The following is a 23,993-nucleotide window of genomic DNA, read 5'->3' as shown; positions in this document are numbered from 1 at the left end:
GCATTAATTTATTTTCAGACTATGTACCCCCTCCCCCTCCTCTGACCAAGGGGTATAAAAAACCACTTTGCTAGATGCACCTTCCTTCATCATCAATTTATATACTTGGATCATTGGCATAAAACCCAGAAGCAAAGGAAAATACTTTCAAAGAATAAATGTATTTTTACTATATGATCAATAGAGCCCCACCCTAATATCAGAACCCCTGAACCTGAAGTCATAAAATTCACAAATTTGGAAGAGGCACTCTTGCATATCATAACTATGTACTTAGTTAGTTTATTTAATACCCAGAAGCAAAGAAGAAGATTTTCAGAGAATAATGCATTTTCACTGTATAATCAATAGAGCCTTGTCCTAACACCAGAACCCCTGACCATGGGGCCCTGAAATTCACAATTTTAAAAAAGGCACTCTTGCTCATCATAACAATGTGCTTACTTAGTTTATTTAATACCCAGGTGCAGAGAAGAAGATTTTCAAAGAATTAATGCATATTCACTATATGATCAATAGAGCCACGCCCTAATACCTCAACCCCTGATCCTGGGGCCATAAAATTCACAATTTTATAGGAGGCACTCTTGCTCATCATAACTATGTACTTAGTTAATTTAATACCCAAAAGCAGAGAAGAAGATTTTCAAAGAATAATGCATTTTCACTGTATAATCAATAGATTATAGAGCCCCACCCTAACACCAGAACCCCTGACCCTGGGGCCATAAAATTCAAAATATTGGAAAAGGCTCTCTTGCTTATTATTACTATGTGCTTAGTTTGTTTATTCAATACTCAGAAGCTGAGAAGAAGATTTTCAAAGATTTAATGCATTTTCACTATTAAATCTTTAGAGCCCTGCCGTAACACCATAAGCCCTGACCCTGGGGCCATAAAATTCACAAATCTGAAAGAAGCACTCTTGCTCATCATAACTTTGTACTTAGTTAGTTTATTTCATACCCAGGAGCAGAGAAGAAGATTTTCAAAGAAATAATGCATTTTCACCATATAATCTATATAGCCCCGCCCTAGCACAAGAACCCCTGACCCTGGGGCCATGAATTTCACAATTTTGGAAGAGGGCTCAATGCTCATTACATTCATGCCAACAGTTTGACTGCTTGATGTCCAGGAGTAAAGAAAAAGATTTTTAAAGATTGCAATAATTTTAGTGGTTTTGGCCCCACCCCTCAGGCCCCAGGGGGGCGGGGACCATGAAATTCATAATTATTGTTTCTCTTAACCCATAGATACTGTATACCAAATTTGGTTAAAATTGGTTCAGTGGTTTCAGAGAAGAAGCTGAAAATGTTCAAATGTTAACACACGACGCACGACGAAAACGGATAGCAATTAATAGGTCGCCTGAGTTACTCAGGTGACCTAAAAACAGATAGCAATAGGTAACCTGAGTTTACTCCAGACCTAATAAATTGTAACATTATTGAGCCCTTAATGATTATTTCTACACATAACTAATGAAAACAAGCTAAAAATTTGATAGATTTATTCAGAACTTGTGACTGAGATTCAATATTAACCATAATCAATATTAATAACACAATATTACCTTTACTGATACAAAAATCATTGCACATTGATAGAGTTCACTTTTCGACAAGCCCAGCATCCCTCATTTTACCCATGACAAACTTCTCCAGTGTGTTGGCACACTTGTAATACTCAGTGTCAGGTTTGTTATAAGATCTACAGTTTGTAAAGATCCGGGTCATGTCCGCTATAAATAGTCTCTTGTGGCAGTAGTAACGATTCTTTAAACGCTCAGCCATCGTCTTCAGATCTGAAAATCAGTTAAAAGCAATTTATCAAATGTGATTGTCCAAGTAAGACAAAATTAAAATACGAACAAAAAAAATACTTGTATGATTATTTAGAATATTCTTTTATTATCTTTATGATCAAATTAAAATTCAGATTGTTTTGAACAGTTTTCTTTTGTTACAATATAATTAAAAAATAAAAATTATATTTACTAGAAATGTCCAAAAGTACAAACCCATGGGAAATTTAATGTGGTCGTAATAATCAGGAGCCTCAGACTTCTCTACTGGCTTTAGGAATGGCCAGGCACTAGCATGGCTCTGTAAGTTACATAGAAAAGAATTTATTAACAACTTACTGTAACCCAGCTTTTATTCCGTGCATGATTTTCATGAGTTTCTCTTGAGTCCTGTCATTGCGAATATTTCTAGCCACTAACAAGTCTTTAAAGTTTATGTGCCTCTGTCATAACAACAGATCCAAACTAGGCTTGATCGCAAAAATTAATCGCCGTGAACTAGTTTATCCCCAGTAAATCATGAAATAAAGTTGTCATGAATAAAACTTGTTTTACAGCATACAATGTAAAAACCACTATATCAAAATACACTGGGATAAAACCAATTTACCCTGGCTTGTTGGATGATAGTCTTTAGAATATTGTGTAGTTGATCAGGGTCCATTGGGGGGTCTTTGCTGAAAAATAAAAAGTTTGAATTACAACTGTAAATTTTACAAGTACATTTTTACACATCTTTGGGATCATTTGTTGAATTTATATTTTGATTTAACTTTCAAATAGTTTTTCAAGCCAAAAAAAAACTTCTCACATATACCCCAATAGACTTATGTATGATTGTTCAAATTTAAATGCTTCAATATATCTTTAAAACACTATTTGCTCAAAATCAAACATTCCTTTTTTCTTCTCTTTGTTTATCAGTTTACCTATATTTTGCGTGTCTCTAACTTACTTGTATACTTTATGCATTTATTTTTGCCTTTAACCCTGTCTACTTTCTTGCCTATCCTCTGTCCAGGACTCCAGGTACATTCTCTATAGGTATCTACCCCCCTACCTTTTATCTGGGTCAGGTTTCCAGCCTCTGTCCAGCACACCTGGTATATTCTCTATAGGTATCTGTCTCACTCCCTCCTTGAAACATTTCAGCCCTGGGTACACCTTCTGCATTTCTTGCTGTTTTCTTTCTATTATTTTCTTTACAATCTGAAAGATCAAAATATAAATTCAAAGGACACTGCTTCACTATTTCTTAATTATAAAAAAGGACAATGAAATCAGGAATTAATCTATCATAAAAGATCATCTATGCCCCTTTCTTTATTTATTTGTACTTAAAAACACACATATATAGACTGTATTCAATTACATATACTGGTATATATATAGTTATTAATAACAAAATATTCCATGTTTATGTAATTTAATATTAATTACTGAGAATTACTGTAGCTACCTCTCTCTGTAAGTGTATGATACTGGAGAGGTTTGTATATGAGATCATAGGGTTCAGTACTTTTAATTACTGAGAATTACTGTAACTACCTCTCTTTGTTTGCGTATAATACTGGAGAAGTTTGTGTACGAGATCTTAGGATTCAGTTCACAACCCATGAGTGTGGCACCTTCATAGTCCTTAATGTACCCAAGGTAGGCAGACTTGGCTAATTTTATCTCCTTTGAAAAGCCCTTCAACGAAAACAAAGCAGATACTCAGTTAAGTTTCGCATTTCACTAATACAGTGTATACTGTATACATATTCGATTTACTTATACATGTACATGTTAGTTATGCATGCATGTATTTGTAAATGGATAAAAATGTTCATTTATTTGTTTTGAATGACAATTACAATATTATGTAGAGAAATACACTTTTTTTCCAAATAATGAAAATTTAGAAAAATGAATTTTATTATACAAGTCTCCTTGTATGAATACACTGACAATCTTTGAACAGTACATATATACCTGTTTTTTGAAGTACCCAATAGCGTACTCATCAGCGAATGTGAGGAAGTGTAGAATACTGTGACTGATGTGGTAGTCCTTCAGATGGTTCATCATGTGGGTACCATAACCCTGGAGAATACATTATATTAACTTCAGGTTCTTGTGTAATTATCATCAGGATCGTAAACCTGAGACTTTAATAAGATTTTATAGAATAATAGGAACTTCAATTCTTGTGTACCAGATTGAATCCAGAGATGCTAAAATACATGAACTTGACCAACGATATACATATATGTAGATAATCAAAGACAAATATCAGTGAGCAATACTGATCAATTCTTGTAATATTGTGTAACTTGTTTTAATGTACTTGTTTAAATTCAAAAATGAAATGATAATCTTTTTAGAAAATTAACAAGTTTTTTTTTCTCTACTAATGCAACTGTCACAATTCTTCATCCTACATCCGTCACTTTATTGCACCTTTAACATCAACATTTGTCATAAAAGTTAATAGTAGAACTCTATACTGACATCTCCTTACTATGACTTGTTTGGTATAATTTATTGTTTTTCTTACCTTGACTTGTTCGTTAGAGGAAACAGCACAGAAGACGATCTCCGTGAACCCCTGGGTGGGAAACATTCTAAAGCAGATTCCTCCTATCACCTTATTATCCTTCAGGAGGGCCAGGCATTTGTGTTTCCTGTCAAAAAACATCCCACTCAGTAAATAATCATAATATTATTATTTCCATTATTTTTGTTAACAAATTACAACCAATTTATTTTCATAATGTACTTTTGAAAATTTTTAAAATAATGACTCACGGATCAAACACAAGCCTGGTGATGTATTCTTTAGGCATTCTGGGTAGCTGGTGAGAGAAGACATTCTGTAGGCCGATCAGCCACACCAGGGTCTGTTTGGAAGGCTTCTTACTGAGACTGTTCCCCACCACATGGAACTCTATCACCCCCTTATTCTCCTCCCTCCTAGCGGCCTCATCACGAGCCACGTGGGCCGGGAACAAAGTGGGCTACAGGGAAGAAGGAAAATTAGTATTTTAAAGGCAGAAATCTTACCAAAAAATTTTGCAGATGAATTTTTTACCTTACCATATTTCACAGGTGTTGTTTTCAAAGATTTTCACAATGACATACAATGTTCTTTCATTAAGTTAGTGTTTTCTAATTTAAATTTAAACTTAAACAATTATATTTCATTTTAAGACTCCTTAATTATATTCAATACAGTTAAAAATTCACAAAGTTTTCAGCTTAATAAATAAAATAGAATTGCTGCAATAAAAATTTCAAAACTTGCTGAATACTTGTTTAAGGATATGCTATAACTTGAATTCAGATATACTACAGTAACAAGTTAAACTAGAGCAGTGTACTTACATCCGGTCCCACCATCTGCTCTGGTTCAGTGATGGTGGCTACAATACTAGTGACCATTTCTGAGGACACATCCCCTTCTATTCTCTTCCTCTTCACGTCCTCAGGACCAAACGACTCCTCAAGTTTACGCTTCAGCTCGGAACTTCCTGTTAACAACAGAATATTGTTAGATTATTGGGAGTTTGTCTATCTAATATTCTCATGTCTATGAGGAATTGATTATTAAATTCTAACTGAATAAGCATGACCAAATAAAAAATGTATTTCTAAAAAGAAAATACATGGTGTATACTGTATTTAAAAAAAAAATTAAATATTGTACACAGGGTTATTTTGGCAAGTATTCTTTTCACCTTCTTACATTTGCAAACAATTTTGCCCTGTTTTAAATTTGCCTGGTTACAATTCTGTTTAAGAAATTGTATTGTCTTTTTTTTATTTAGCCCCAATTTGAATTTCACCCACCTGTGAGTCGAGCAAAAGGGGCACATATAAAACAAATGCAAAAAATTCCCTGTATACAGTAGTCTGTTGGACAGAAATTTTCATAATCTTCACTTGATTCGATGATATTGATTTATACACCTCTAACTCTGATCTGGACAAACACCTTTACTTACCTGTGTCTGATCTTGATGATCTTCGTGCTGCTGCTACCCCGGGGCTGAGATTGATGGAGGTGAAGTTCTCCCCCGCTACCTTGTCTGTAGGGGTGGAGGGCACTGACCCAGTGGACAGGAATCTGTTTAACCCACTCACACCAGTAGCTGAGGAAGGGGTTGTAGCTATAATTAGTAAATAGGAACTTATAATTACGAAAATACACCATATTCTAATAATAAAATGCACTTAATTCAGTGATTTTTTTCTTTCGATTATCAATTCATTTTTATAATTACATATGGTGTCAATTCAAAATTAGCATTTTAGGAAAGTTTAAAATTCTTTCACTTTTAATAACGTAATACTCCTCAGATCATTTTCTGTTGAAATTTCAAGATATCATTTCTTAAATTTCACATGAACAGAAAATCTTTTTCCTAGCTATGTGAATTTGAAGATGATTTTCACTCTCTTTTATTCACTGACAAGATAATGTCCTGTATGAGTAATCTCTAATTACTTACGTGTAGTGGGGGGTGATCCAGCAACATTTGCTGCATTCTGTGAAAAGTCTGGGTCCCAGATCGGAGAATTTGTACCATAGACTTCCTCTTCCAACATTGATAAAAATCTTCAAGCATATCAATTTTGATATATGAAATCACTTTAATCAATATCCTATTTTTCCCCAACATCCAATGAAAAAAATTGAATACTGGATAAGTATGCTAAGCCTTTATCACTTTTGAAAGATTCATTCAACAATTAAGCTCTTAATTATACCCATCATATCTCATTCCTTTCAATACACCCTGCATAGACACGAATAAATCATTTATCTATCTACCAAAAAATGACTTTACACCCACAATTTGCTGCAATTTACTTCTTATGTTCACCTTGGAAAGTGGGTGAGTACTAGAGTTCTTTTCTCTGGAGGCATTCTCTCTTTTTCTGCCCGGAATTTGTCCAGGAGTTGTCTCCTCATGGTTTGGAATACAGAGCGCAGCACCGTCCTTCCAAAGATCAGAGTGGTCTCATAGCGAGGCAGACTGTCACAGAAGGCTGGCACATGACAGTAACACAACCATCTGCAGAGACAAATTGTATGACAAAAACTCAGATCTCACATGACCTGAAATAGTAAACATTCCTTCCTTTCTGATGTTTAGATGATTCTATGGGAGATACAGTAAAAGTACTTTTTTCTGCGTGGTATTAATTTACGCTATTTACGCAGTCACAAATTTTCTGCGGAAATAAGACCCATCAAACTTAATACTAATAAAAGTACGTAAGGGTTGCCCGCAACCCTGTGTCTCGCCTGCTGTCGCTGTGGTTAGTAAGAAATGATTGTCTGATAAACTGAAGCATTTATTGACATTTCAGAAGGAATAACTCAAAAAGTGGATCGAGTCATTTTGCTGGTTTTTAAAGAGATATTGTCATGGACTTAATAAGAACTGTAAAACGTTTCTATCTGGACTGACTATAGGTATATTTTATATGGATTTAATATATAACTTTTGCATACTGATGAACACAACATTTTCCTCTTAGTCAATGAAAAGATGCTGAAATGATTTTAATGAATTACATACATTGTAACATGTCAAGAAAGTTTTAAAATGTTGAAGTTATATTTACTTGATTAATATCTGGAGTCATGTGTAATGCACTGCATATGCCAACTGGTAAACAGAAAAGTAGGTAGGATCCAAATGCATCATGTAGGTTAAATCTCATATATATACATATACCCTGTAAATTCACAAATTATTGTGATGTTTTTATTATTGCGAATATTGCAACGTGTTATGAGTCGCAATAATTTGAACTTGCATTTTGAAATCAAATCCACTGTATATGTATCAAGTCATTCATGCAGAAAATGTAGGTGAAGATTACCTAATTATGGTACTGATATTGTTGGTTACCCATGATGTGTAGACTGACAAATTATCATGCCACTATAAGTTATAGTTGCTGAGATATGGACCTCCACCATAAATTTATGCAAAGTCACTCATGCGGAAAAATGTAGGTCAAGATGACCTAATTCTGGTACAGGCGTTTGTGGTTACCCATGATGTATCCACTGACAAATTATCATGCCACTATAAGTTATAGTTGCTGAGATATGGACCTCCACCATAAATTTATGCAAAGTCACTCATGCGGAAAAATGTAGGTCAAGATGACCTAATTCTGGTACAGGCGTTTGTGGTTACCCATGATGTATCCACTGACTAACTATCATGCCACTATAAGTTATAGTTGCTGAAATATGAACCTCCATTATCAATTTAACCAAAGTCATTCATGCAGAAAAATGTAGGTCAAAATGACCTAATTCTGGTACTGATGTTGTTGGTTACTTATAACCTGTACAATGACAAATCATCATGCCATTATAAGTTATAGATGCTGAGATATGGACCTCCACCAAAAATTTAACCAAAGTCACTCATGCAGAAAAATGTAGGTCAAGATGACCTAATTCTGGTACTGACGTTTGTGGTTACCCATGATGTATCCACTGACTAATTATCATATCCCTATAACTTATAGTTGCTGGAATATAGGTCTTCACCATAAATTATCATGAAAAAACTAAGTCCAACTTAAGGAAAAAATACGGAAAAATTTGAATTTTTTTTTTCAAAATCATACTTGGGATATAAATTTTTATCCATACTGAATATTGTGTCCAAATTTCAAGAAGACTGAATAAAATTTGAGAAAGTTATTGCAGTTTATAAAACTTTGACATTTGGGTTAACCAAAAGTTGGACGCCGACGACGACGACGACGACGACGGAATCTATGGTCGCTATGTCTCGCTTCGCGACATTCGTCGCAGGCGAGACAATAAGGAGAGTCTTAAGATACCTGCATAATTTTCTACCAGCGGATGGTACAGAAATAGAGATTCCGCAGAATTAGGACCTCGTGGAAAAGAGTATGTCTACAGTACCAACAAATTGTAACAATTGAAAACAACTGAACCTTGTGTAGTTAACTTTATAGGTCTGCATGTCCTCGGGTCCAGCGTGCTGTTGTCGACTTGTGGGTGTCTCTAGCTTCCAATGATTAAGGCAGTGTAGGAACATCTTGGCTAAATCGTACATGGTCTGCCATTCTCTCTGAGCTAGATGTCCAAATTTATACACCACAAAATTTGTCACCCCCTGTCCCAGAGAACAAATATTCATTTAAATTAATAAACAGATACTGTTGAAATAGTTGAATTTTACAAACAAAATCAAGATAAACTGTAGTATCAAGTTAATTCATTATTCAATTTAAGAATTTCTTTTATATGTTCTTATGTACACATCAGACCTTAGCTATAACTATGTCATTATAAGATATAGGAATTGATTGCCAATCAAACCTTTGCAATACTTGGTTTTTCAAATGGAGGGCTCCCCAGTGGTCCTTCTATGGTGGGATTACTCATGTTCAGTATGCATTTTCTTAAAAGCTGTGAAATAAAACAAATCTATGAACTGTAAATAAACTAAAAATATTAACATGTTCAGTAAAGCCAAAAAAAAAAAAAACCAGATTAGACAACTAATCAAATAATTTTTTGCAGCTATATCATTTTACCCTGTAGCACAAAACAAAATTACTTTAAACAGGAAGAAGTAAACTTGTTTGGTTTCCGCGTCTTCCTCTTTGTGAACACACATGAACAAGTTCTCGACGTCCACCACGATTCTCAGCAGGCGATTCAGTTCCTCCTCAGCTGTGTTGTCCAGGTGTGAAACGTGAGCACCTGTATGAAAGAGCATGAATCAATGAAAGATTTCAACTGCATTTTTGTCTGGTATTACAGTACAATCAAGCCTTGTTATCTCCCATATGATGGAACCAGGTAACAGCTTCAAGATATCTGAGGATTTCAGATATCTTCCGGGGGTAAAATACTTAATAGCGAGCGCAGCGAGGCGGCGCGAAGCGCCGCTCGCATAGCGAGCTCAATAGACTAACGTGTACGAACAGAGGAAATTCAGGTTGAAATCTGCACATTGTTCCAAGAAATTTTTATCTCACCGCGTGAAAAAATTCCAAACTCCCAATAATCCTTTGCGGTGCATAGCAACATGGTGGCTAAAACATAGCAACAACTTACTTGAAAAAAATTACAAACAACGTTTTAATGCAATCTCCATGCCACAAAACTATCGTTTGTGTTCTAAGTCAACAGGACTTTTTATTTGACGTCATACTTTCGTCACTTAAACGACTCGGGTATTTCCAATTTTGTCGGAAACTTCCGAAAAGTTCGGAATCTCGATAACGATGCCTGGGAAGTGATTTCTTTTTTTTTTTAAATAAACTGAGGGTAGGCAGTGCAAGTAAAAGCATAATGGTTTTTGGTAGTAAATAACTGCGCTCGCCCCAACGGTCGCACCGTAGAACATATTAAAGTATAAGTGGTTGAAACTTCCACATTCCTTCAAATTGTCAATAGTAATTGAGATATCTGTGTTTGAGATCGACCTATTGAAGTTCAGCTGTGTAGCGAGTAGAGTTACTTACTGAGTGTGTGGTTACAGCTTCTGCAGGGGTCTGTGAGATTGGCGAGCGGTTGAGATACATCAACTCTCGGAGGGGTGGGTGGGGGGTTAGGGTTCTTCCAACCATTGCACTTACAATTCTCTGTCTATAAAACAAGAAGATGCTTTAAAACACTACTTCCAGGACAGTTAGCTTGAAAATTCTTGTTGCACGATGGTAAAATTAAAAATAAAAAATAAAAACTGCATTTTGCATTTGATATAATTTAATAATTAAGGTCTTCCGTCTTCAGCGGAATTACTTTTGTTTTTGGTTTACTTAAAATGGCTTAAACATGCTCAACATAATGTGATAATTTCTGAAGATTTTCATTAAAACCTAAATATTCTCTTATTTTCAGGGAGATAACTCCATTGTTTACAAAATTGTGTACCTTGCAGGATGAGTACACGGCCAATTTCTCCAACTTTTTCGTTCTTGAATAATTCTTAACCATCGCCTTTTTCTGTGCAATTCGCTGTAGATTGTTGGGACGAGACATTTCTCCCGTTGTTCCCTGTGTAAGAAGTTGCTTTCCTGGATTCTGTGCATCTTGGTCATTTTGCTGCGGCTTCTCTTCGTCGGCCATACCAGTCGCTTACGTCGTTTTAAAATTTTGTAAGGCCGCTTACGCACGCAGAAAATCAAAACTTCCGGTTTGCAAACACGTGTTGGAAATTTTGACAGAATGGCTGCAGATGTACAACAAGCCCATCGTCCTGGGGCTCTGAAGCAACAAAATAAAACACACAAACACGGAAAACACAAGAGTAAAGGTCAACTAGACAAAGAAACGAAAGGTTAGTAGAATAACACTTGACAACAAAATCTGAAAGAGCCAGTTCGAATTTCCTTTAAAAAGTTAGAAAACCTTACATAAAATGTATTTCTCTAACATTTTTTAAGGGAGAGTCAATGTGAAGACATCTACAAAGAAAAATAAAGCTCAACAGAGAAAGCAGGACAGAAAACACCACGTGAGATTTTATTCCTATTTGAAATTTTTAGATTTCATGTTCATTATCAATTTCTTCAACTTTCATAACAGAATTTGTGATCAACTTGAATTTTTAAATCTGGATATGAATTGATGGATCCATGACTTAGAAATGAATTGTATTTAAAAAAATCTTGAGAGATTTTCTCATAGAAATTATGTTTTTCAGATTGCACAAGTCAGAAAACAGAAGCGAGATGAGATTTTAAGCCAGAAAAGGAGCAGGGGAGGCAACCTATCACCTCCTCACTTTGTGGTCAGTGAATCTTAAAATTAATATCTTAACTATAAAGGCCTCCATTGCAGATTTTTCAAAGAGGTCAAAACTTTTAAATGGGTTAACAATAGTTGATTCTGCTAAAAAGACATTGGATTGTAAGATTATTATGAACAAGAAAGATTCCTATGTCCATACATGCTTTGATACAGGTAGTGCTATCCCTACATGAAGATCTGGATTTGAGTAGTGTGTTAGAAGTCTTGAAGTCATGTGACGAGTCAGCTGTTGTCACACAGAATGAACAAGGGGTCATCCATGTCAGGTAGAAAGCAGAAATCATAGACAAGTCTTTGACTCCCTGAACAGAATTAAAAAAGGAAAATCCACTATCTCTAGATCTACTTTATATATTTCAAAAAATATTGATACTGCTGTTGTTTATGATGAATATTTATACACAATGTCATACTAAAAATACAGCAGAATATAATGCAGTATTAGGCCATAATAAAAATATTCCTAGATTCTCATCCCCGCCCGCCCCGATTTTATACCGCCGCCTCGATTTTTTTATTTCTGTTTTTCTTCGTCTTAATTCTGATCGGGATCGGTATTCATCTACCATTCTACTTTCCTTTTAAATCCCGCGAAAGTTGACATGATTTTGACAGCTAAAAAGATGGTAATTGCTGTAATACATGCGTGTATATTTTAAACAAGGGTCATTGGTTGAAAAAGATAGGTGATGATGTGAAGTAAGAGATAATTGAACATTTACTTTGACTTTTATTCGGGTATTGTAGATGAAATTACACAGAGTGACCAGGTCAATAAGAATTCTGCAAAATTGAAAAAATAAAAAATATAAAATAAAAGCCGCCCGCCCGCCTCGATTTTTAAAAAAATTCGGATGAGAATCTAGCTATTTATTTATTATGGCCTTACTTGCACATTTTTATTTATTTCATGTTTTAAAAATTTAGTCTAAATGAAACATTGAAATTTACCTATGAATTTGGATGCATGTGTACAATTTTATAGATTCTCAAATTGTTCATTACTTTCACTATTTGCTTGATTATTACATTGTACATGTATTATTTATGTTTTCTCTGCAGTGTGCCAAGATTTAAACAGCGAGTGTCTTTTTACGTCCCTGAGTTTTCAAACTTGTACGCTGTCATGGACGCGGTGAAAGTGGCGGACTCCCTGCTGTGTGTCCTCTCCCCAGAGGGAGGGATAGACGATTACGGAGAACAAGTACTGAAGTGTCTGTTCGGCCAGGGAATTCCCTCAGTTACATTTGTGACACAGGTTTGAAAATTAATCTCTCGGTAAATGTGAAAGCTTACAGCACTTTGAATATTTTTGCATTGGAATGGCATTATTAAGTGATTGATTGATTTATATTGTTTAACGCCGAGGCGGCAATATTTCAGCCATATTTCGGTGGACAAGTTTGTTTATTGAACAGTTTTGTGAAAGTGAATGTTAAAATGGAACAATTAAGAATTATAAAAATGACAAGATACATTTTTTTGAGTTGGCTCGCGTAGCGAGCTACTCCTTGTCGACATAGCCGTTTCAGAGAGCTCTGTAAAATTTTTCACGCATTCATCAAGGTGATCCATACGCCAAATATAATAGTTCTAGCAAAAATGCTTTGGTTTCAGTGATTGTATAAACTTGAGAAGTAAAAACTGTATAAAATTTCATACTTTAACATTATTAATGCCATCATGCTTTTAAAGAAATTTTTGATTAAATACCTGTATGATGTACAATTACTGCGTATGAATATATGTTCAAGCATGTTAGGCGGATCTAATCTTCCCATCTGAAGTTTATTTATAATTGACCTAGAATACTCCCTAACACAAACACCTGCTGCTCTCATTAGCTGCAGCTAGTTGTTGTTGAAAATCTATTTTTAGAATCCAGATTTGCTGTGGGAATCTTTAACCTAATTATTCCATAACACTAACAACTTCAGCTAATGTGTTGAAATTCAATATAGAAGCCAGTCAAAATAATAAGGAAGCCCATAAGTGCCAACCTGTATTTATAAAGGAAAAGCAATATGCACTTTATTTATGAACCAAACATGGATCAACATATAATATTCAATCTCTTAAGATGCAAAATAAACTGAATATATTAAGGTATGGTGCCCAGATGTATGAAAAAGCTCAATTGACTCGAGCGAGTCAACTCGCAGGCCCTTCAGGCCTTTGATTTGAGAGGTACATGTACATGTTAAGAAGATTGTTTAGCCTTACAATCTGTTTCAATGAATTCTACAGATGTATAGAAAGAATTATGTTTAATATGACATGCATATAAAAAAGAATTATGATTAGTAAGCTATGTTAAAAACTTGCGTCCTTCCAACAGAAATTCATGTATGATTGCATGATTACATATTGTCATTTGCTTGATTTTTTTAGGGTCTGAAAAAATTGGGAGGGAAAAAGCAATCAGAAGCCAGAAAATTTATACAGAAGAAAATTGAAAAGTGGTATGCAACTTGAAACCATATATCACCACCTTTTTCTTTATCACTCCATCTCGCCCTCTCCTCTCTCTCTCTCTCTCACATATTTCCTTTCTTCACAAGTTTCAGGCAAATTTTATCAAACATCTTTGCAGTGACAACAAATTTTTCATTCATGTTGACAGGTTTCCCCAAGAAAAGCTTCAAAGCCTTGACTCAGAACAAGACGGGCTGCTGGTGATGAGGAATATAACAAACCAGAAAATCAAAGCTGTACACTACAGAGACAACAGACCACACATGATAGCAGAGGAAATTCAGTTTGAGCTGGACAATGAAGAGGTGGCTGTCATGAGATTTTTTGTTTTACAGTGTTGTTTGAGAATAATAACCTACATGTAGGAGGGAAAAGAATATGTTATCAATATAATTAATGTAGTACACCTTTAATGTTACTACTTGTCTGTGTAGAATTTGTAGAAGAATCCATAAAATAATTTAAACTCAAGTTATTTGAAGAAATATATGAATCAGTTCCATCTATGGAAGTTTTGGACTTGCTTTCTTATCCTGATTGACAGGAAAATGTTAAAAGCTAATGAACACTCTTGTTAATTACAGGCCCCCACTGGAACTCTAAAGGTGACAGGATTCCTGCGAGGGAGGAGTCTTTCTGTGAATTCCCTCGTACATATAGTGGGCTGGGGAGACTTCCAGATGACACAGATTGATGCCAGGAATGACCCCTACCCCCTTAATGCAAAGACCGACAAACAGAAGGTTTATATTTCTAGAAATCTTTCTACCATGGTTGAAAAATTTCTTTTGGTACACAAATGACAAATGTACAAAATTCTCACCTTGTCCATGAAAGTCTTAGAATTGTTTTCTATGCAGCAAAACAAATATTGTACTTCTTTAAGCTATTATTTTAGTTTTGCTGAAGTAATATTTCAGGCAGATCTTTCTGTTTAGTTTTTACAGGTAGATTGTAAGCCTTAGAAAACTGACTTTTATGAAAATGAACATTTTGAAGTTTACTGACATCAGATGATGCTAATAACTCTTATTTCTGACCTGCTGTAGGAGGACACTATGGAGGAGGACACTGAGGACGTGCGGGTCCTAGAGCGGGCCGCCCCGGGGCGTCAGGAATCCCTACAGAGTGAGAACATCCCCGGGGAGATGGAGGGGGAGCAGACCTGGCCCACAGAGGAGGAAATGGCCGAGGCCGAAGGTCAGGCATCCATAGTTATTACTTTAGCCTGAAGTATTTGTCTGATTTGATCCCTCACAAGTTGAATTTAAAATTAGGTCTTGTTGAGAATCCATTCTAGGACGTACATGTACTTTTAAAAAAAGGGGGCATTTATTCAAATGTTTTTAGCTCACCTGAGCCAAAGGCTCAAGTGAGCTTTTCTGATCACATTTTATCCGTCGTCCGTCCGTCTGTCTAGCTGTCCGTCTGTCTGTCCGTCTGTAAACTTTTCACATTTTCGACTCCTTCTCAAGAACCACTGGGCCAATTTTGACCAAACTTGGTACAAAGCATCCTTGGGTGAAGGGGAATTCAAATTGTTAAAATAAAGGGCCAAGTCCCATCACAAGGGGAGATAATCAAGAAAAGACAAAAATAGGGTGGGGTCATTAAAAAATCTTCTTCTCAAGAACCACTGGGCCAGAAAAGCTGAAACTTATGTAGAAGCATCCTGGGGTAGTGTAGATTCTAAATTGTTCAAATCATGACCCTTGGGGGTAGGGCGGGGCCACAATGGGGAATCAAATTTTAGCATTGAAATATATAGGAAAAATCTTTGAAAATCTTCTTCTCAAGAACCACTTGGCCAGAAAAGCTGAAACTTATGTGGAAGCATCCTGGGTAAGTGTAGATTCTAAATTGTTTAAATCATGACCCCCGGGGGTAGGGCGGGGCCACAATGGGGAATCAAAGTTTAGCATTGAAATATATAGGAAAAATCTTTGAAAAATCTTCTTCTCAAGAACCACTTGGCCAGAAAAGCTGAAACTTATGTGGAAGCATCCTGGGGTAGTGTAAATTATAAATTGTTCAAATCATGACCCCCAGGGGTAGGGCGGGCCACATTGGGAAATCAAAGTTTTACAATGGGGAATCTAAGCATTGTATGGTAGTGTAGATTTCAAATTATTTTAATTATGATCAGTGGGATAGGGTGGGATCACAATATGTATTACAAGGGGGAAATCTTTTAAAGAACAGAATGATCAAAGCTTCTCAGGTGAGCGATGTGGCCCATGGGCCAATAAAAGAACTGCCCTAAAACCTCTGTTTGTCATCATTAAAGTATTTCATTTGCAAGATTCCTTAAAATGAGTGTACATAATGAATATGATTTCAACTTATATGTATTTTGTAACTGTTTTATTTGTATTGTACATGCAATATGACTGTACAAATGAATTCAAGAAATTTGTTCTTATGAAGCACATTATTTACTGGTAATGATTTTAATATAATTATTTTGGGACAGCTGCTTTAAAGGCTAAGACAAAACTGGTAAAGAGGGTTCCTAAAGGGACATCAGAATATCAGGCCTCCTGGATTGTGGACAGGGAGGAAGAGGAGGTAACTATTGTACACAAAGGGAGGTCACCAGTGGTTGTCTTATTTATACAAGCATGAGATTTAAAGGACATATAAAAAGAAGTTGAAGTTTAATATATCCATTCTTAGTGGCAAATACTGCAATTACACTTCAGTCTATAGTGTAGAATAATGATATTTTAATTTCATTTTATCAAAAAAGACTACCATTGCATAAAATGTATTGCTAAGCCTTGTATTATTCTATGACCTTCTCAGAACAGAGTTGATAGATGGTGTAAAGATTTTCCTACATTGTTTTAATCATCACTCATTCTAGATAAATGATGATGATGAGAGTGATGACAGTGATGAGGATATGGAGGAAGAAGACATGATGGCCGTTGATGCCTCGGGGTCAGAATCAGGAGAGGAAGTGGAGTATGACACAGTAAGTACACAAAGGAATTTACATTGTATACCTCAGTAAGTACATGGGTTCAGGTACGCAGGGATTTACACTATACAATGTCATGCTCAGCAGGTACACATTTGAACCTTTTGTTCTTTGATTTTATTTAGCTTTATTTGTGATTTGATCAATATTGTAATTTGTAGTTGACGGTAACAGAAGCTGGAGATGTGGCTTTATAACTATAACCAGACAATTATTTAGATTTATTTGTGATTTGACCGATATTGTTCTTTGTAGTTGACAGTAACAGAGGCTGGAGATGTGGCCAATTATGACCAGACAATAGACATGGATGAAGAAGAGAGAATGTGAGTAGTTTTTCTCACCTGTTTATTTTTCTTTTAAATAATACTATATAAAATGCTCTCATGTATACAAATCTTTTTTTGGTCATGATATAAGAGTAAATTAAGGTATAAAAGAGTTAAACAAAAAAAACTTAAAACATAAATTGTAAGAATCTAATTTTCAAAAATAAATTAATTGAAATGTAATTTGATACATTATGGTATATTTTTAGACTGGAGAAAATCAAAGAAGAGAGAAGTCATGTTATGTTTCCCGATGAAATTGACACCCCAAGAGAGAAGGATGCAAGAGATCGATTTCAGAGGTACATGTATTGAAATAACATCATATTTTTACGTATAAATTATTTTTTTTTTATTTTGATTTTATTACACATACAGCCTACTCCGGATATATTGAAATTCAGGGGACTAAGCAAATTATTTCAATATATCCGTAATTCAATATAAGCGAAATCGTGAAGCCGCCATTTTTACAAGTTCAATCCCGATCTAAAATTAGCAAATTAACAGCAAGCATTTTATTTCAAATTTTTTTTTTCTAGATCTGTGGGGGCTCTATTATAATACCCAGATAGCATGACTATGTTGGGCCAACGTTGGCGCACAGTTGTTGACTGCGTTGGTCCAACGTTGGCTACCTAACGTTGGCCCAATGCAAGTTTGCTCATCGGCCCTACGTTGGCCCAACATGTTGGCCCAACGTTGGCACAACGTTAGCCTATTTTATTACAGCATTTGGTCAACGTTGGCCCAACATTGGCCCAACGTCAATTACCAGCAGTGATTTTATCAACAAAGGCCCAACATTGGCCCAACGTACTTTTTGTGTTGGCCCAACAATGGCCCAACGTCCGTTCACCAACATACCATCGGTGGCTCAATGGGGGTCCAGTGTCCGGTACCTGTGTTGGTCAAACAATGGTCAATTATTATTTTACGGATAGTTATTTTTTCAATGTAGGGCCAACAGAGGCCCAACCTATCCTATATAAATAATGATTTCCATTCAAAATTAAGCCATCTTGACAAAAATTAATAACTAGCTAATGTTGACAATGAGGCAAAAGAAAAAAGTGAGTGATAAACTGTACAATTTATTTGTTAGTTTCTAACAAATTCTGTTAAGTTTGCTTCAATATTAGAACAATAATTAAACAAAAACATTTGCCAAAGCTTACAGAGTTTAAGAATAAATAATAATACGTCTTGCTTTCACGTTTCTGCCTTAAAATGTATTCAAGATGTCGATTTATACTCCACACTTCTTCTGCATCACTTGCTTCTACGATTGACTGGATTCGGCACACAGTCAAATCTAAAACGTTTAATATAATGAGGGAGTTGAAATTTCAATTTCAAACACAATCTTCTTTCAAACATCATCTAACATCAATTCCAGAACCATCCCTTTGTTCACAAAAACTTGTAAAATCCCATAACTATAGAATATAAAGGAGCTTAAAGTTCACAACACAACTTGGCAATATTTGAATTTCAATTTTTATCAATCCCTCTTTTCAGTAAAATATTGTTTAAAGACACAAATAGTATAATCCAAGAGCATTTGAAACGTCCTTCTTTAGTCTTGTTCGGATTGCAATTGTTTTTTCACATATGCACTTTTTTCCCATTTTCTTCCTCCTTCTTCATTGTCATCAATGAACCAGTATGAAGTTCTATATCTGCTGCAAATTAATGCACACTGACACAGCACATTTCCCCGTCTAAGAACAATATATAGCTGTTAAGAAAAGTGAATATATTAATATCTTTGAAAATTGATGAAATATTTATTTTTTTGATTAACTCATGATGCATTTAACCCTGTTTAAATACTTAAGAATTTACCATTAAACACACCTTACCATATATACTGAAATTTTCTTATCTATTTCATTTCTCGTCATGATATACAATGTAAGATATTATGTCTTTCATATAAACTGAATCATTTTATAAAAGAAGTAGCTATAGTTTTCAAATATAATAATACTTTACTTACATTTCTTTTAGGACTTCGCCGTAAGCCGTTGTGTGCACCAAATTTTTAAAATCCCAACCTTACTGTAACTTCCTCTGCATTTTGAGTTTATCAGCCAGCTGTGAGTAATTAAACTTGACAGCTCTCCACATTTTGGTGTTTTAAATTTGCTGCGACTCTTTCAGTTTTAGCGACTCGCCTAACTTTTGTTTGAATGCAATTATAAAGCTGGCTGGGTTATCTTGATTTATGCGTCATTCACATCCCGTCCCTGGGAACTTTTAGTTTCCATATTATGCTAACTTTTATTCGGTCGTTTATATATTAACGGGTAAACTAATGTAAGAAAAACTTTTATTTAGTCTCCTTTTATAATGACTTTTCGTTAATTGTATACGAGAGAAACAAATATAACAATTACACTCAAAGTTTAAGATAATTAAGATTTCAAAATTTATAAACAGACACTATATAGAGAAGATTTTTTGAGAAGTGGATACTAATAACAGGAAAGTATAATTGTCATCAATAAACCATAGTGAGTTTAGTCTCATTGCTATGGAAGAAATTAATGATCTTTTCATAAAAGCCTAGTGTATAACAAACACTGGGCCAATGTAATGCCCCCAACTCATGCACATCATCCTTTAGTTTGCAATCTAACTGTTGGCCCAACAATGGCCCAATGTACTTATTCTAACTATAAAAGAACACTTAAAACAAACACTCAAGCTTACATTGGGCCAACGTTGGGCCAACATACTGCTACCAGATTAAGTTGACAGTTTGGTTAAGGTTGCATTACAAACGTTGGGCCAACAGTGGGCCAACATTGAACCCCAACTTCATTAGAAAATATAACGAAACGAAATTAGTTGATGTTGGACCAACGTTGGGCCAACGTAAGAAACCCAACATGGTTGGGTACTAAAGAGGTTATTCACATGGTAACGTTGGTCCAACGTTGGCCCAACATTGTCTTCCCAACGCCAACTAAAGACCAACCGTACAACCTTTAGCCAGCGTTGGCCCAACGTAGTCATGCTGTCTGGGTACATGTATTATGTTAGATGTTTAGTCTCGATATGTCCGTATTATATACATGGACGCAAAGAATTTAACAGTTAAGAATTTATTTCGTAAGAACATGCAGTATAAAAACACATAAGGTGAAAACTTAATTATTCACACCTTTGCATATCACCTGGTCAATCAGGCATAATTACCGTCACCAAACGTAACGACAGCCGCCAGGGAGTACTTCAATATAACCGTTATGAAAACAACTCATTATCACCTGTGGGGACCGATCAGTGGCTTCAATATAAGCGAAATTTCAATATATCCGATTTCAATATAACCGTTATTTTAATGCAAAGAATATGAGAGGCAAAAACTGGGGATTTATTTCTAGTTCAATATAAGCGGAATTTCAAAATAAGCGAGTTCAATATAAGTGGAGTAAGCTGTATTTATGTAAAAAATCAACATAAAAACAGACCTCTGTTAATTTTGTTGAACTTTGAAAATGATTTTTTTTTTTCATTTTGCTTTGAATTTACTTGTTAGCATAGAGGAAGTAAAAAAAGTTTAATAAAATATTCATTCCAAGCATTCTTACTATCACTATGAATACATACCTGTATGATAGAACTTTCCTTTCCCCTGTCACAGGTATCGGGGGTTGAAGAGTTTCAGAACCTCCCCTTGGGATCCTAAAGAAAATCTCCCCTCGGACTACGCCAGGATTTTCCAATTTAAAGATTTCAAAAGGACAAAGAAGAGGATTTTGAAGAATTTAGAAGACGAGGGAGTCATGGTAAGTCAAAATGTTGATAAATACTGGAAACCATGATTTTAAGAATTTATAGTAGTTTATGTATCTATTAATTTGATTCGTGATGATTGAAAAATTAATTTTTTTTACGAATTTAATATATTTATAGAGTGGCTGGTATATACAAATCCATATTTCCAATGTGCCAAAAGATTTTATAAGTAAGTAGATCAATCAGCATTTATCAAAATGTCCCGACTTGAGAGTTAAGAGAGCTCTGAGTTTTTAATATTAAGATTTAATATCATTAATCAACCATTTAAATATGAAGTCATCTTGACTCAGCCTGGTAGACTCATCTTTATTTCAGCATCCTATAAACCTGGCACACCTGTTGTGATTTTTGGCCTGCTGCCACATGAACACAAGATGTCTGTTCTTAACTTCCTGTTGAGGCGGGTACCAGAATACAGGCCACCAATCAAGTCCAAGGACAGGTTTATCTTCCATGTTGGATTTCGGAGATACTCTGCATGTCCGATTTTCTCACAGCACACAAATGCTAACAAACACAAGGTTAGTAACCAAGGAGTATATTGCTCATTAAGCAGAATTGTTATAATATATTTTCAATGGCCTTTACTTAACAGGACCAAGTCACAATCTCTTAACCAATCAGTAAGCAGATCAGAATTCAGGTTTAACTTATTTCTAAGGACATTTATTTATTTTCCAGGTGCCTTACATTGTATGCCTGTTCTTGACATATATTTTAAATAGCCACTTTATACTACTCGATATCAGTTCTGAAATGGTATAAAATTTATTGATGTGTATTTTGTTGCAGTTTGAAAGGTTTTTTGCCCATGATACCGTCACCATGGCTACCATTTTTGCGCCAATATCTTTTCCTCCATGTCCTGTCCTAGTGTTTAAAGAACAACATGATGGTGAGATATTCCTCATTGTATTGCACCAATAAGAATAATAGTTGCATGTGTATAGAGAAGACTTTTGAAGTGAGTATATACCTGTTTAAATTTCAATGTTCACCATGCACAGATGTTTTGTATTTATGTATCATTAATAGGTCAGCATGAGTTAGTAGCTACGGGAAGCTTACACTCGGTAGATCCCGACAGAATCATCACCAAACGTATCGTACTCAGTGGCCATCCCTTCAAAATCAACAAACGGTCAGCTGTCGTCAGATACATGTTCTTCAACAGAGGTGAGTGGTCCATGACATCTGCACTGATAGTACAGTGAAATCTACATGTATTTAAGCATTGAATTCATATTTTTGTCTGTCTTCGGTCCTATAACACACCTGGCCGTGCCGACAAATTGAATACCACGCGTTAGCGCGGTATGATAAATTTGTCGGCACAGCCAGGTGTGTTATAGGACCGAAGACAGACAAAAATATGAATTCAATGCTTATATTTACATTCTTTAATTTTTGTTCTTCATAATTGCTTATTTCGTTAATCTTTAATGTGAATTTAGCGCCTTTCAAAACTGCCGTGGTTAATAGATGTAAGAGCCGTTTGCGACGTCAAATGACGTTGCAAAGTTAACTTACGCAAACAAACATTGCGAGGAAAAAAGTGACAAATTAATTCTTAACGCACGTTACGTTAATTTTTACGTTAATTTTTCAGGGTTATAGTTTTTCATTAACTTGAAGTAAAATATTTTACATTTTGGTGTTCCTAGAGTATTGAAATTGCATATAGTTCCTACTATGTATTCTAACGCGCGGTGACAAGGTTTCGCGTGTGTTATAGTAATTTGAACGTCGTGGATTTCTAATGAATTTCATAAGGAAAACCACACTGAATGTAAATATCTACTCTTACATGCTCTTGGAGACAAATGTTTTGTCAGAATGGACAGGGTGTCAGATTAAAAGGTGTAAAGAATCTCAGTGGAAAATATAGGAAATTTACAGTAGAGTAAAACAAAAAACCATCAGCTTAACTTCTCTGAAGGCATTTTGTGATTTGGAAAAATGAATAATTATGCTACAAATTGTGTACACATCTATATTTACCTAAAAACAAAACATTGTTACAGTATATCTTGGAAAACAAATGCATACAAGGACATGTATTTCCTTGGAGAGTGATTGCATGTCATTTAATCATCCCCTCAATTCGTATGCATCTGTGAGCAGAATTACATGTATCAGGAACATTTATTAAATTTGCAGTGCACTGATTTATCTATTTTGTTTGATTTACAGAGGATATTGAGTGGTTCAAACCTGTGGAACTCCGCACGAAATGGGGAAGAAGAGGCCACATCAGGGAACCTCTAGGTTTGTAAAAAATTCCTTCAATCTGTATTTGTACACAATCAGTTCATACATAAAGGTCAAATACATGTAGTACTACATATTAAAGTCAAACTTGTACATTCTGGAGTATGTGAAATTTTAAATTACTTAATATAAAGAAACTTTGTGTGTCACTAGATTCTTTCAATTTATTTGTGATATTTGTTGCAAGAAATTTTGAATTTAACTTTTCTTATTGATCTTTGTATTTAGATTTTCTGTGTGAGGGTAAATTTTATATTATTTCTATCAACAGGAACCCATGGTCACATGAAGTGTGTGTTTGATGGACATCTGAAATCGCAGGACACAGTGTTGATGAACTTGTACAAGAGAATGTTTCCAAAATGGTCCTACAATCCCACAGTACTAAACCCACCTCCAATGCTGGAGAGTTCTAATGCTATGACAGCTGAACCATCAGGCTATCAGTTGTTTGATGACTAGATACTTATGCTTATATTTGTTTTAATAAAGGCTCAAAAATTA

The 23,993-nt window shown here is 35.1% G+C and overlaps 2 protein-coding genes across 2 annotated transcripts; one reads left to right on the top strand and one right to left on the bottom strand.

Moving 5' to 3' along the window:
* Positions 1-1,565: 1,565 nt before the first annotated feature.
* Positions 1,566-10,966, bottom strand: LOC134264375 (histone acetyltransferase KAT2A-like). The gene is made up of 17 exons (XM_062746674.1): positions 10,740-10,966; positions 10,328-10,451; positions 9,415-9,560; positions 9,174-9,263; positions 8,786-8,967; positions 6,676-6,867; positions 6,301-6,407; positions 5,794-5,958; positions 5,174-5,319; positions 4,598-4,806; positions 4,347-4,473; positions 3,782-3,892; positions 3,356-3,499; positions 2,868-3,016; positions 2,418-2,484; positions 2,024-2,108; positions 1,566-1,807 (listed from the first exon to the last, which is right to left on the bottom strand). Exons 1-17 carry the CDS (start codon positions 10,932-10,934, stop codon positions 1,614-1,616), a joined length of 2,433 nt encoding a protein of 810 aa, XP_062602658.1. The 5' UTR covers positions 10,935-10,966; the 3' UTR covers positions 1,566-1,613.
* A 5-nt stretch (positions 10,967-10,971) lies between these two features.
* Positions 10,972-23,992, top strand: LOC134264377 (pre-rRNA-processing protein TSR1 homolog). The gene is made up of 20 exons (XM_062746675.1): positions 10,972-11,145; positions 11,252-11,322; positions 11,512-11,598; positions 11,772-11,884; positions 12,681-12,876; positions 14,010-14,080; positions 14,242-14,398; positions 14,678-14,836; positions 15,143-15,293; positions 16,567-16,661; positions 16,960-17,070; positions 17,332-17,402; positions 17,615-17,707; positions 21,061-21,205; positions 21,333-21,384; positions 21,534-21,739; positions 22,011-22,113; positions 22,254-22,394; positions 23,412-23,486; positions 23,761-23,992. The coding sequence occupies exons 1-20, from the start codon at positions 11,034-11,036 to the stop codon at positions 23,949-23,951; spliced, it is 2,400 nt and encodes a 799-aa protein (XP_062602659.1). The 5' UTR covers positions 10,972-11,033; the 3' UTR covers positions 23,952-23,992.
* The last annotated feature ends 1 nt before the right edge of the window (position 23,993 follows it).

The sequence above is a fragment of the Saccostrea cucullata genome, unplaced genomic scaffold, assembly GCF_032062105.1.
Source record: "Saccostrea cucullata isolate Sc308-1 unplaced genomic scaffold, CSIRO_AGI_Scuc_v1 ctg1386, whole genome shotgun sequence".
NCBI lineage: Eukaryota > Metazoa > Mollusca > Bivalvia > Ostreida > Ostreidae > Saccostrea > Saccostrea cuccullata.
Note: the sequence above shows the minus strand (reverse complement) of the source record. Positions and strands in the feature narration are given on the sequence as shown.